The 15402-nt window shown below is 36.3% G+C and overlaps 1 protein-coding gene across 1 annotated transcript; it reads left to right on the forward strand.

The window, feature by feature from the left end:
* Positions 1-464: 464 nt before the first annotated feature.
* On the forward strand, positions 465-15165 carry PREPL (prolyl endopeptidase-like; the record flags this gene model as incomplete). Its single annotated transcript, XM_010013088.1, is given in 12 exon segments — positions 465-525; positions 527-698; positions 3486-3680; positions 4176-4242; positions 4918-5121; positions 7246-7369; positions 9670-9886; positions 10421-10606; positions 12065-12268; positions 13010-13185; positions 14615-14831; positions 15016-15165. Coding segments are annotated over 12 exon segments (1941 nt in total), but the record flags the coding sequence as incomplete, so codon positions are not given.
* Between the last annotated feature and the right edge of the window lie 237 nt (positions 15166-15402).

Genomic DNA, 15402 nt, shown 5'->3' on the forward strand with positions numbered 1-15402 from the left:
AACACGCAGGGTCTGCCCCCCGCAGGGCTGCAAGCCTGTCAGTGTTTTTGCGAGGGGGAGGTGAGCTCTTGCTGTCAAGTTGTCTCTTTAGATATAGCGATTTTATTGTTGTGTGAGTTACAAAGGGGGACAACTTCCCAGAAAACTCCCAAACCTACCCGGCTTTGGTTCTTCAACATTTAAACATAAACATTTGCACCTTCCTTTCTCTCATTGATAGTTTCGTTAAACTTTAAAGCACCAGGAACCACGTTTTGCAGTAACGCTGCAGGTTAATACTCAGTCTAAGCAGCATGTACCACTTGCTAAGAAACAGCGTGAGTTTTAACTTTCTTCTCATCTGATTTACCTAATGAATCAGTTTTCCTTCCTTTTGAAAGAGAGGCAGTTTTACCTGCAGTTTATATTATGTATATTTCACATAGTGCAAATGATTTGCAATTTACGATGTCTGGTAATTTCAGGCTGACTATCAAGAAATGAAGGTTAGGATGTCATGTGCTGGACTGCGAAATCTTCTCCAAGGGCTGAGCTACAATGTCAAATACTACTCTAAGCATAGCTGTCTTCAAAGAGTATGTATTTGTAGTAAAATAAAACCAAAAAAATGCCATATCCTGGCCTGTTCAGGAAGTACGTGCACATACAGGACTCTGCCACCTGGAAGCATCCTGCCGTGGAGATGCTTTTCCTGCAAGGTACAGTGATTAAGTATAGACTTAATGTCAACAACCACCTTGGCATATCTGTTCAGGAAGCCAGCCGTATTTTCCAAATGTAGAGGAAACACATTTTTCCCAAAGGGCTTGGAGCAGGAGGATAAATATCAGGATTTCAGTTATGTTCAAAGATCTTTACAGTTTTTCAAATGTCCTATATTGTTTTGATGTAAAGCTGCATTTTGGTTGATTTTCCTGCTGTAGCAATTTTTAAAAAATTGATATGTCCCAAAAGGATTCAGATAAAGTGTCAGGAGATAGCTGCAGGAAGAGATCACCTAGTGTAGAGGCCAAGTGTCCAAACTGATGACACCAGATGTAACGACTGTGAGCTGGCTCAAAACCTTGACTTTTTCTGTGCTGACCAGTAAGTCACGGTTTGCACCATATTAAATACTAAAATACGCTATTGACTTCTCATAATTATATTCACATATGATAAATTATACTTCTAAAGGTACCTGGGGTCATTCCTGAAAATAAATATTATGTAAATGGGTGGCAATGTGTCATGCACAGTTAGGAAATGCACTGAAATAATTTCAGGTCTTCTGTTCTTGTGTTTCTAATACAGAGTTTGCTAAAGGTATTATAAAAGTTTATTGCAGTATCACTGCCTGTAGACAATTTATATGCATAATGCATAAATACTGTTTAAAAAGATTGGTGTTTTGGTTTCTCTTAAACATGTTTTCAAATGGATGCATGGTTGTTCTAAAATTGTTTCAAGTTGGCAGTGTTTCTTCAGAGGTGACCCAAAGATCGTAGTGTTGTAACCCTCTTATTTCTAACCATAATGTAAACAGTTCCTAAGTCTGTGTCTAAAATGTAACCAAAGTTTCAAGGAGAACATGGGAAGCCTTGATGGATGAGAATGTGTGGTTCTGTTTATTCCTTGGTAGTTAAGTAACACAGTTAAAAATACCAGTCTGCAACACTAGTACCTGGATATAAAAAGGTGGTTTTTTCACCTGAGAGGAAGCTATGCCTGTTTGCTTTGGAGCAAATGTTTTCAAACATTGCCACTGAGATCCTCTGCTATGCCCAAAATCTTTCTAGCTGCTTTTCTAAGTGACTGGTTTTTCCCTAGGCAGGGAGGTGTACAGTAACTAACACATACCTACACTGTGGCTGCCAGCTCTATGTAATATTTCCAAAAAGTACAATGGGAACTGTTGAAAATAAAACTAAGGGAATCATCAAAAGATTCTTAAAGTGTGAAACTTATCAAAATAAAGTGTGGATGCTAAAATTTTACACAGGGGTAAAGGGAGATGATACACATAAAGGAAAGAGACTTTTTAAATATTGGTAAACCACATTCAGCTCAGGAAGTTCCTGAGCTAAAATCATTGGAGGCTGGGGGAATACCTGTTGGGGAATATCATCTCTGCTTGTCCCATTCTTAATGCTTTCCTAAATATCCATTTGTGGCCACTGTGGGGTTTTCGTTTGGTTACTTCTGTTTTGGGGAATGGTGTAGACCTACAGCAATTTTTCCAGTGACTGGGGAGGGGATGGTACAATTAACACATACTGCAGTTCCTGTACCTTGATGAATTACACAGTTGCTTTAGAGCTTCCCTAAGGGCTTTCATGATTTCTTTGACTTATGCTTCTGGTTTGGTGTTTCAGGCTATAGGGAACATTGGTCTGAACCATTCTCATGAATGGTATAGTTTGCATTCAGTTTCTCCTCCTTTCAAAGTGTACTTGTAACATTCATGTTTTATATCTCATGCCTTTGTGAAGATAAACCAGGAACAAACCAACAGTTCTTGATGCAAGGGGAGGATGGGGTAAAAAGTATGTGCTGCTTTTCAAGTTTAGACACAGTCACATAATACCCTTGAATGTAATAAAATGCTGCTTTGTGTCATCTATGCAGTGTTATGTACTGTAATATATGTTGTTAAGCCTCATTTGTTCAAATATATTTGAACAAATGAGATTTTACAGCAAGCAAAAAGAAGTAGCATTGTTCTAGCAATTTTAACACATTTTTAACATTTTTACAAGAGAAGACTGGGTTGTTGGCAATGAGGTAGCAGTAGTCTGCTCATAGATCGTAGAAAACCAGATCCTTAAGCTTATTCTTGATAAAATTGTTGCAGAACCCATATCAGCTAATTGCTTCATTCTGCACCTTCTGAACATTTATACTAACACTTTTGGGGAGGTGGAGCAAGAACCTGAACAAGCTGCCAGGACTCCTAGGTACAGGGACAGAGGTGTGAGCTGCATTGTTGCCTAGGAAAGAAAATTACACTCCTTTAAGACAGGAAAACACCTCTGAAGAAGGAAAAAACCCTAGAATTCCACAAAAATCAACTAAAACCTAGTTTTAGAACAAGAACAAACATATTTACGTATAATTGATTAAGAGCATAAATTAATAGTAGCCTGAATTTTGAAGAAAAGACCTCAATAAATATGTCAATTTGACATTCATAGAATCACATCACTGAATGGGTTGGAAGAGACCTTAAACATTATCTAGTTCCAACCCCCCTGCCATGGGAATGGACATTTTCCCCTAGACCAGGTTGCTCAAGGCTCCCATTCAACCTGGCCTCAAACACTTAAAGATGAGAAAGATCTTAAAAAACTTAGTCCAACTGTGTTTTTTAATGGCACGTACTATTACGATAATGCAAAGTTGGTTTTGGGTCTGTAGCTCAGGAAATACTATTGTTGCTTCAGTATATTCATGTTGGAGTACAGAGTGCTGGCTTGTAGCCATTGTTGTGTTTCCTTACTTAGCAGGAAGGAACAAAAACCCCTTCCAAAAGGAAACAAAATGCATCCATAACATCAGACCTTTTGTACAAGAATCTTCTGAAATCGGAGCAGGAAAACTGGAATGACATTTCAACGAGATACAAAGCTATGACAAAGAGAATCAAGGAAAAATTAGAAGAGTTGCACGATAAGTATACACTCAATTTGGGAAGCCCGAGGGTAAGTGGCAAAAAATACAAACTTGTAATTGACTACAAATAAAAGGCAGTGAAACCATTCTTGCTATAAAATGCTGGTTTACTGATTATTTTATGGGTGTAGTTTTGAGTTCTCAATTTTTTAATATTTGTGGATAGTAACAGCCTGTGTTTAGACCATAGTAGTGTAGTTACGTTAATTTCTCCCTAAGCAAAAGCAAGAAAAGTTACAATAATCATCTGTCTTTCTGTTAAAGAATACAAGACATTTTAAGTTACACAAGCAATTGCAGGTGATCTGAGCCTTTTGTTGCATTTAGAGCAGGTATAGGTAGCTTAAGTACCCTAACTTTGAAAGAACCTTTCTGATGCATGCAGTTCCTTCCTCAGTATCAAATACATGTGCTATATTTTACAATTTGTGTAAGTAAGTTACAATTGTGTTGAATATAGGGATTCTAAGGAAATAGCATAATTATATGTTGGACTTGAAACATACTTGGTTTATATTGAACAGATCAGGTTTGGAGAGAATGTGTACTTTGAAGAGAATGGCTGCATATTTCTTTCAAAAGCAGATGATGGTAAGGGATTTGTCTTCCTAACATGGCATGATTGTTAAAAATGTTGTACGCGTATCACTTAGTGTACGTTTCTTACATTAAAGCTTAATTGCTGTGTTTCTTAAATAAACTAAAATTATTTTTATAAATTTTTTATGACTAATAGCTCTAGAATGATGAATCCAAAAAGGTGTGGTGACAAGAGTTAGCAAATACTATATATTGATACTAAATCAATATATACTATTTCCTCTCCTCTGGAGACAAAAGGGAGAAGTCACTTTTTTTCAGAGCCCTAAATTAACATTTTGAAAAAATGAAAAGCACATTGATGCTTTTTTAGTTCTGAGGGGCTGGAGAAATATTTTACTAATTGTGTTTAGTAAAAACAACTGTGCTTTAGGTATTTGAACTTTAAAATTTAATAACTGGAAGCCGAGATCTACACTCTTGAAATATTTTTAACAATAACTACAAGACTTCGCCCCCTGCCCTGAACTGTTTTTTTTTTTTATTTTTACAAAGTGCATTTGTAAATATCTCGCCAGACAAATATTTGGTGTTAATAAATTACAGTAGTATGCTTGTGAACAGTGCTGACAGACTTGCTAAATACAGGCATTAACAACCACTGTTAATTTTGACAGTGTCTTAACTACAGGATTTTTTTGTGATCTCTATTTTTAAGTGCAGTAGATGAAGAAAATGGTGACATTTTATTCAGTACTGAAGATCTTGGTTTTTCTGATGCCTTTATTCAACGTATTAGAATTTCACCAGATCAGAGATACATGGCCATCAGCTTAAAAAGTGAAAATTCTGAAGAGGCAACCTGTGTTATTATGAAACTTGGTCATTTTCCTGTTGTGGAAAAAATCATTCCAAGCGTATTTAGTTTTGGTAAGTTGTTTATAAATATCGTGTGGATCACACCAGCTTTCAACACAATATTTTTGTTAGTCCACAAAAAAAATATTTAAAAAAAAATAAGGAAGCAAAATTTTTACGTTTAATCATTACAGCCGTATAATTTTTGTTTACAATTTCTTTCACAATGCAGAGTTTCAAGTTACCCGATGTAGATGAAAGTGACTGCTTTCACGATACAGGTTTTCCTTCACTATAAAAGCAAGCACATGTTGAACAGTTGTACATATAGTTCTTTTTATTTCATAGTACCATAAAATGGTATTTCACTCAATATGCTTTAAAAAATTACTCACATAACTGTCTACACTATAAAGATCCTTACGAGAAATGCTCTAGTTATTAAACCCTTACAGCTACAACTGCAGTCTCTGATAGCTGTAGGCTCTTGGTCTCGCTGAAAAGTGTGCACGTGATACCTGCTATTAAGTACTGGCTAGAATTTCTACTGGACCCTAGGATGTGGATCACAATTCAGAGACCGATGAAGTCAGGCCTTGAGTCAATTCTTTAAGAATAGATAACAGAGCTTTACACTGCTTTTAAATAAGCAGAGGTAAACTGAAGTGAATGGGAAATCTTTCTTTTTTTTTGTAGTATGGAATCACAGAATTTTTTGGCTTGGAAGGGACCTTAAAGACCATCCAGTCCCCCTGCCATGAGCAGGGAAACCTTCCATGTTAAAGAATATAGAAAAGGAGTGCAATAGTGTGTATACAATGTTCCACATCTTGTTTTTTGGATTATGTTATTAGATGTCATCAAGTGTAAGTAATTCAGGGCAAAAATTTAAAAATCTAGGTAAAACTTCCTAATTACAAAAATAAAGAATAGCAAGAATTTAATGTCGTGTTTGCACAATTGAAGTTTATAATGCATGTTAAAAGCTAGGCCTGCAAGTTTGGCAGTGACATTTTTCACTATACATGATTTGAACATCTATCTAGGTTTGTCCAGAAGAATCAGTACATTCATAAACCAACTCCCTGTTCCCTACGTAGGTGTGATAGCTTATGGCAGATAATAAGAGTAGAAAAAATGACTTTCAGAATGGTAGAGATTACACCCGTTTTGTCACCTTACTCAGGTGTGAGGTACAGAGGTCCCTCAATCATGAACAAGAGAATTTGTACTTGCAAAGTATATGCTTGTATTGCATGGTACATGATAGCAGGCAGACAAATGAAAGTTCTTCAAAATTTACATCTACGATTTTTAAATGCTAGGCTATAGAAGAACTTCCATTTTTCTTGTCTTCATAGGGAACCCTCAGCTTCCTGTGCAATTTGGAGCCATGGTGCTGTTCAGATAGCAAATTGTTTGCATTACTTCAGTGTGGTACTTCCTCCAGTTTCGTATTGCAAGTTAGTATTTATGCATAAGACAGCATACAGTAAAGCATATGTATTTTTTTTTATAATACATATGCTTTTTAAAGCATATGTATTAAACATCCCTCTGGTGACTGTAGGACCAGCAGAGATAGCAGTAGTTTGGCTGGATCAGTCAGATTACTAAATTGCAAGGTTCCTGTATTTCTATGTTTATAATGTTAGTGAACACATGTACACGCATAGAAAACTGGAGAATTTTTATCTTGGCTTTACCCATGGGGCACATGCATCATCTCTTTTCTTTAAATGGTTTGCATGCAGTCACATGCAGCGGTGCAGAGCTCATACTCCCTTTATTATCTTGCTGAGTCCATGTAAACCTCTGTTTCTCTGCTCAGTTTTAAACAGCCACACATCTACTATTTTACTGTTACCTCCAGAACCCTGCCACAGTCAAGAGCTTCCTCTTTCTGGGCCCTGGAACTAGAACATGGTGGAACATGGTCCTCTGCCCTTTTCTTCTTAATTTTGTTTTGGGTTTTTTTCCAAATGAGATTCTTGTTCTGTGGGATTCAGAGAAAACGTGGAAAAGTCTTTTTGTGGCTTATCCCAGCTTCTGGGATGTAGAAGAGCTGTCCTCAGTTCCATGTCAGCTGCAACCCACCTTTTTAAGCATTGGGTCCAGTGTTCATGGAGCTCTGTTTTCTCTCGGTAATTGTATATACTGATGTAAATTTGATATGCATTTATATTTTTTTTCCAGAATGGGCTGCGAATGATGTTCTGTATTACACAAGTCAGAAGAACCTTAAATGCCAGAATGTGTTTATGACCATTTTCACTAATCAGAAACATACTAAGTTAGTTTATACAGAACAAGATGCAAGGTAATACTTACGTAAAATCTAACAGGTCCTTTATGTATTCTAGAGTATCTTATATGTAAAATATAACTGGTTTGGAAAACATACTCTTTTGTATCATATCCCAAATGATAAAAGGCATTTTTAACTTGTGTCCTGCTGTCAGTAGTGCCATATGCAGTCTGAGAATGTGCTCTGTTTTCCTCTTGATATGTGATCAACAGAGATTTAACTTTCCTCTCTTACCTCACGAGTTCAGCTGAGTTTATAAATGTCAAGGTCAGTCTCAGGTCAGGGTGTCCTTTAATGAATGTGTGACAGTTTCATACAGGGTAAATCAGACTGTGGATTTCATTTTGTTTTCTCTGCTATTGATGTCTGATACATCTTTAAAAAAAACCATAGAAGTTCAGGCTAATCCTTGCTCTGGGTAATGGATGAGCAAAATCATTACAGCATTCCCAGAGATAGAACTATTGTTGACTGAATACCCTCTCAATAACCTTTCTTGAAGCAGTGGTTTAGGAAGACAAGAAGGCTCTGGCTAAAGTGAGTGCAGAACTAGTTTTTCAGCTATGCAGCATGTGGTCAATTTGTACAACATTCCATAAATGTTTACGATTATTCTTAATTCAAGTTACATATTCAGTAAAGAAATTTCTATTATACTTTCATCTAAAAACAAAACAAAAAAAAAATCTGCAATTGAGATGGAGTAAATAAGATCCTTTTGTTCCAGCGGCATTTGATGCATACTTTTGGAAAATCAAATTGCACTGACCTGACACTTCCCCACAGGGAAACTGTTGCCATAATTCTGAAGGTCATAGTCATTACAGTAAATCTACTAGAAACTTACTCTAAAGGTTCATGTGCTATTGCAGCTCATAACTGAAGTTACTTGTTCATTGGAGATGGCAAGACATTCTTTTGTATTGACACTGAGCAGTTCCAGTCTACATCTGACCAGCTCTTTTAGGTGCAATCAAATAATTTTTGATTTCTTGACTTCCTGAAAAAAAAAGCTATAAAGAAAAAAAAAATAAAAAGAGGGAAAAAAAGTAATATCAAGGTCAGAGTCCTTGGGGAGAAGTGTAACCTGCATTTCAGCTTTACTCTCTCAGAGGTAAGGTCAGCAGAGCTGAACTGTTCGAATCTCTACTGAATGCAGTGCCGCACTCTTGCCAGACTCGTGTATTAGAGAGCAAGGAGGCTGATTCCTTGCAGACTTTAGATCCCCTGCTGTGCCTGTCCTCTTTAAGATGTCAAGAGGGTGCAATTAGAAAAAACAATAGCACCAAGAAAATTGGAATTCCTCCACATGCAAATAATTAAAGGCACTGAAAATGCTATGTAAAGCACCCTTTCCTTCACAAGTCAAATATTTTGAAGTCTAGAAGGATCATTATTGCAGTCATGTACCTGATCTGTATTAATGCAGATTATGGTACTCAACCCTGCAACTTCTTGATGAAATCCTCTGGATCTTTGTGTTGGACAGTTTTGCTTTTAGAGATATACAGTCTTAAAGATTCAAAATGGCAAAGAAACTGCTGTGTCCCAAGATGGGGCATTCCAATTAATTAGGATGACTCATGAAAAATTGATTCTGAATTTCTGATTTCTCTACTATTTCTCTACTATTAACATTCATCCACTGGTTATCATTCTGGGTTTTTTTTTCTAGATTTCATAAGCATTTAATGGCAGTAAATACCTCCTGGTTTCTTACATAGTTCCAAACCCAGTTCCTAGTTTCCAGCTTTACCAGTGCAACCTGTCTGTCTCGTGTCATATAGGCTTCTGTACTTTTTTAAAAAATAGTCCTTTTTATTTTACCTGCTTCAGACAAAGTTAGGTCAGTAACACTGAGGCTTTTTATCAATTTATCTTTATAATAGCTCTTACTTTTCTTTTGTTACTGCCATTCCTACGTGATGTCCTTTACTAATATACTTATCCATTATTACTTTAAAAAAATAGGTGTTAAAAGCTCAATAAAAAGTTCTGTGTTTTGCCTGAACTTTAAACCCTAAATACATCAATGAGCTTCCAGTCTTATCTCAGTAATGCAAATACTTGGATTCAGTTAGGCAGCAACTGACCTGCTTTCTTTGCAGATTTGTGGGGTTTTGAATCCCAGGATAAAAGCAGAAGGAGTGGGTTTGGGAACCAAGTAGTCTTCAATTTCTTCAGCCTCTTTGCAGGCATGCTGGTTTTTACCTTGCAGATGGAAGCCCATGATTCTGAAGCAATGATTCTGATATATTTTTATAATACTAATCAAGTTTAAGCTTTTTTAAAAAAATAATTATTCCTTACAGATTTTTTGTGGACATATATTGCACCAAAGATAGGCGTTTTCTCACTATCAACAGCAACAGCAAGACCACCTCGGAAGTTTGGCTGATTGACTGTAGACATCCTTTTAAGTCACCTGCTCTTGTACAAGCACGAACAAAAGGGGTCATTTACCACATTGAGCACAGAAATGACGAGTTATATATTCTTACTACATATGGAGAACCTGCAGAATATAAGGTAGTTTTAACTGATAACAAGGTTCATTCAGATAACTGTTGCAGATCATACAGAAATAGTAAAGCTGGCTTTTAATTCAGTGCTTCACAGATTATTGAAATAATTTAAGAGAATTATTACACTGAAAGACTGATAGTAGTACGTGGAGTCTTACCTGTGGTATGCCAGTTTGTTTCTATCTCCTTTGGCAACATCAAGAAATGAGTATGCTTTAACAGTCATTTCCCCTATATTAAAATCTAAGAAGTTGGTTATCTCAGTCTATATAACCAAACCACCTACAGTTCCAGCCATGCTGAAAGCACTTACTGCTTGAAAATTTTCTACAGATTAATCTGTAAGAACTGAACTTTTCCAGATGTTTCATTGTTCTTCCATTTTGCCCAAGTAAAGGGAGTTTCAAAGCCTCCAGTTTTAGTCAGGTAAAAACCCCTGATACAAACTAATAAATTTTTGCACTAAAGATGTTGCATGAGTTCACTTACATGTCTGTAGATCTCATTCATAACTCTTAACTACATCTTGGTTTTATAGCTGATGAAAGCACCGGTAGCTTCCAGTGGGATGGAGAATTGGCAGTTAGTTTATGCACTGGAAAAGAAAACCAAGCTGGTAGATTTGGAGATGTTCAGTGATCACTGTGTTATGTTCCTGAAGAATGCTGGTCATCTTTACTTAAATGTGATTTCTTTTGTTTCACATTCAGTTCAGTCAATAAAGGTATGTTTTAACTTTTCTTTTTTTTTTTTTTTTTTGTAACATAACATTATGATGAAAGCAAAGATAAATTCCAAGAGTAGACACGGTTTGGAAACTATAATACTGCCAAGTATTATGCCTGTTGTATATTACCTGTGGCTGTTTTTTATGTGGTGGGTTACTTGCGAGCACTCCTTGCAAGTTTAGAGAGCAGCTATCCTATAACTCAGTTCTTTCTTCAACAGAAAGAGCAGTCGTCTTTACAGTCAAGCTCTTTACGATACAGCTGATTTCTAATGTAAAATAGGACTTGATTCCCTAAATACTCTACTTAGTTTTACTGGGCCTATTTTTGGTTACATTCATCAGCATAAGCAAGGAAATAAGCCTGGCCCCTCCCACAGAAGAAAGATCAGAACATTCCGAAGACAAGTATGGACACTGCCCTATAATGAATGGGAAGAGTTGAGGTTGCAGTAGAATTTGTGCAAAGTATTTCTTCCCTTCTCTAGTTGTTGTTAAATACTTGTGGATTAAAACCAAAGTGACTCAGTTCAAACCCATGATTTCTGGAGACCATTCAGGCAAAATACTTGATTGATTTGTTTGCCTGAAAAAATACAATCATCTGAACTACTCGCAAGTTTATTGCGACAAGCTACCAATGCTGCATTCTATAGAACTGCTACAGAAAAAGGTTTTCAACAAAGTGCACTGTATGGTCTCTAAAACCTTCATTTTTTTTAAAATGGTCGTAGTTTATTTATTTAGAAAGGGTCTGTAGTTACTCTGGAGAACTTGGACTTTTGCTGCCATTTCAGATGTCTCTAGCAACCCAACCCAAGTAAGTAGTGGTCTGGCAGAAGGTTTGACTATGTCCTGCTGCTCTCAAAGAATGAATCTTGATTTCTTTTATTCTTAGCAGAGTTAAAAATCTTAAATATAATAACAGTAAGTGTCTGAGGGTGAATGTGCCAGGAAAAGGTTTTGTTCTTCACAATGGCTGGCACTAGGAACAAAGTTAAGAGGCAGGGGTTTTCAGTGGCTTAGCATTACTGAGCTAACTCACAGCAAAGGCATAACAACTGACATGGACTTGGCTGTATAACATGTTGAAGTAGGACTGCAAAATCAGGGGAAATAGGATCTAAAAAATAAAAACCATGCAGAATCATTTCAAAGAATGTTTTAATTTTAAAAAAAAAGAAAAATCTACACTAATGCCCATTTCAGTCTGAACTTGGATTTATTTTTCTTTTTTTATTTCATTGTTCAGCTTTATCCCATGGCCTTAGGGGAAAAGTTTGCCAAAGTCTTTCAGTTTTTGACTGTTTCATTACTGAGCTTAAAAAAAAAATACACCTTGTGCTACAGATAAACTGAAGATATTCAGAATCTTTTTCTCTGAAGGACACACTAGGCAAAATTTACAGAAGCAATGTAAGGGTCGGTCTCACTTGAAATGCCATGTTTTCTCAGCTACCTACGTGGGCCTGTGAATTTGAATTGGAATCTCATCCTGAACATACCACCAGCACTTGCTATTTCCAGCTCACCTCCCCGGTACACCCCCCTAAGCATTTTGCATATTCATTTAAAGAAAATAATCTCATTGAACAAGCTGTGCAAGAGGTACCAATTATTACGAATTGTCACACTACACGTTTACTAGCTAAAAGCAAGGTAAGAATTTTTCAGTCCTTTTCCCATTCCTTTTATTCTTCCCTTCCTCCCCACCCATTTAAAGAAAATGCGTTTGGCAGGGAATAGAGATTAAAAAATGTAACGAGCAGTTGGTGCTATAGTTACTAAACAGTGGGTGTTTTCTCCAGTGCTATAGAGAAGAACAAGAAAGAGTCGTGATAGGATTTTTTTTTCATTAACCTGGGTGTGCTAAAGGAGAGAATGGTACATGTTGAGTCAAGAATCTTAGTATGGTATAACTCAGAATTGCTAGTTGATACGCGGTGTCATACTCTCCATGATAAATGAAAAAGGTGCCAGTGTTGAAAAGAACACCCCACAACCAGCTGCACAGTATAGATCAAAAAAAGAAAGTTTTAACAGCCTGAATTTAAAAATTTGGACATGTTAATAAAGAGTTTGTGCTGCAGTAAGTGGTAAACTATTTTGTTAATAATAGATATTCTTGGTGTTAACAGGGGAAGGGAGACTTGGGTGCTTTGGTAGTTTAAAAACTCCTCAGGTGTTGCACTTAAATGAATTTTATACTCTGCATCCGTAAGCCTACACAGCAGAGGTTCAGTCTCTTGCTTTATTTTTCAAGAGTGCTTTGTACATTGTAAGTGAAAAAAATTACTATAATCAGAAAAACACATTTTAAAATAAATAATTGAAGTTTTCATTGCTATGTGTCATTGAGATTTCTGCAATGTCCTTTATTGTAAAATACTCCTTTTCCAGGATGAAACTTCGGTGCCAATTACAGTTTTTCATAATATGAATTCTAAAGAGCTACACAGGAAACCACTTCTAGTTCATGTATATGGAGCTTATGGCATAGATTTGAACATGAGCTTTAAAGAAGACAAGCTGATGTTAATTGAAGAGGGCTGGATATTAGCATATTGCCATGTTAGGTAAGTTAAATATAAAATGGAATTAAGATTTTAATCTGTGGGATATACAGGTATTTCTTGATATGCAACTGAAGAGCTAAAGAAATATTTTTTCATGTAGCTGTACCCAATTGTTAATGCTTTTCACTTCCATCTCATTTTAGATTTTTTTAAAAGTAGTTTTAACAAAAAAGTAAATTTACCTCAGGAAAAAAAAATTATACTTTCAAGACCACATACTGTATTTAGGTTTCTTAAATCAATGGGATTGTTGTATGTAACTTTTAATCTTTTGACATCTCGTTACTTCTTGTCTCACCTTTGCTCAAGAAAAATTTTGGTAACACATTCAGATTACAGTGACATGCTACCTCCCTCTCTTTCCAAGGGTGTTGTGTACAGATGTTCAGTCTGTGTCTTCTGAAAGCCATTTGCCTTCTACAGCAACTACTTAAGCATTTAACCTGCATCTCTTCTTTTATTGGCTAAAACCCTCTGTCTCCAGTTTAGGTACAAACCTACTAGTTTTATAAAACCACTATGTAATATATGCTTCGTATTTTTATTGAGATAATAATTCAGTAGGTAAAGAAGATAACAAAAAAAATTGCTTTAGGGAGGGGAAGGAACTGTTTGAAACACCAGTTCCAAAACAAATTCAGTATACAAATATATTCAATCTGCTATAGTCAGTGGCAAGCATTGTGCTATTCTTCCTCCCACCCCTCTGAGTGTCTTAAGATGTAAGTCAGTCCTAGATGAAGATGGATTCTCCATCCAAAGATGGAGAAATTTGGCAGAGTACTCAGTTAATTTTAAACTTGAAACCTGAATAGGGAAATTTCAGGTGGCTTAGAACTAAAATAGTGGTCACGTAGAAAGAAATAGAAATATTTTTTTAAATTCTGTATTACGAAATAGAACATTTCAAGTAGTTTAAAATTCAAAAACTAGAAAAGTGTCCTACCTTCTAACACTCTCAGAATTTAAGCTATGCAGAAGACAAATCCCGAGGGTCTCAGGATGGAGCTGAGAAATACAGTTTTACTGTTTTAATAAGTGCTTGTTGGTGATAGAAGCATTCAAAATGTTTCAGATATTTTAATAAATATTCCTGTATAAAAAGATAATGTCTGATTTTGTATTGCCTACAATGAGGGTGTCATTTCCTGAAGTCGTGCATTTCCTGTCAGTTCCATGACACAAGGGCAAGGAATGCACCTATGCAGTTAGGATTTTCACCAATCATCATGCATAGATTTTTTTGCTTGAATGTTGTGTATTTTATCTATAAAGGAGGGTAAAGACAAGAATAGAGGAAAGAAGAGTTAATGCAGGAGAGAAACTATGGTTTCGCAGTTCTGTGGCTGCTGATGTCCTTTCATTATCTGAAGCTTTGCTGTGTAATGTTTTCCAAAGAGACTCCAACTTGACTTACTTTAAATTTCAGGGGTGGAGGAGAGCTAGGCCTTAGCTGGCACGAAGATGGATGTCGGCATAATAAACTCAAAGGGCTCGATGACCTTAAGGCTTGCATCATGCTGCTGCATGAACTAGGATTTTCTCAGCCAAAATACACAGCACTAGCAGCTGCCAGTGCTGGAGGAGTTCTTGCAGGAGCCCTGTGCAACACTGCTCCAGAACTTATCAGAGCCATGGTTTTACAGGTGAGGGGCTGCAGACCTGTTATGGATTATGATGTTAAACTGTATTTTCTAGTTCATTTTACCAGCTTCAGAATTGGAAGCATTCCAACTCAAAGTTCCCTTTCCTCATTTGAGAAAACCTTGAACTAGGCCTGTGAGGTCCTCTGTCCTATTTGCCAACTTTTCTTTTTTAATAACTTCTAAGGCTCCTTTTGTAGATGTTCTAAATACAATGATGAAAACTCATCTCCCTCTGACAATTGAAGAACAGGAGGAATGGGGAAATCCATTAGCAGATGAAAAATGTATGAAGTATATCAAAAGCTACTGTCCATACCAGAATATTAAGCCACAGGTAAAATTATAGTTTCTATGTGGAATACTACTGTAATGAAGTGTAGCAGTTTATGAGAGAACAAAAATTGGGTTGTTTTATTTTTTTTTTTAAAGAAAGTCTATTTTACCTTTTCAGTGCTTTAAACCCCAGTAACTTTAGAATTGTCTTTGCTGCTGCTGCTTTGTGTGAAAATTAATCATTAATACAAATATGAACTATTTCAGTAATGATCTTGGCCTTTTGTTACAGGACTGC

This window comes from Nestor notabilis, unplaced genomic scaffold (genome assembly GCF_000696875.1).
Source record: "Nestor notabilis isolate BGI_N333 unplaced genomic scaffold, ASM69687v1 Scaffold24064, whole genome shotgun sequence".
In the NCBI taxonomy this organism is placed as follows: Eukaryota; Metazoa; Chordata; class Aves; order Psittaciformes; family Psittacidae; genus Nestor; species Nestor notabilis.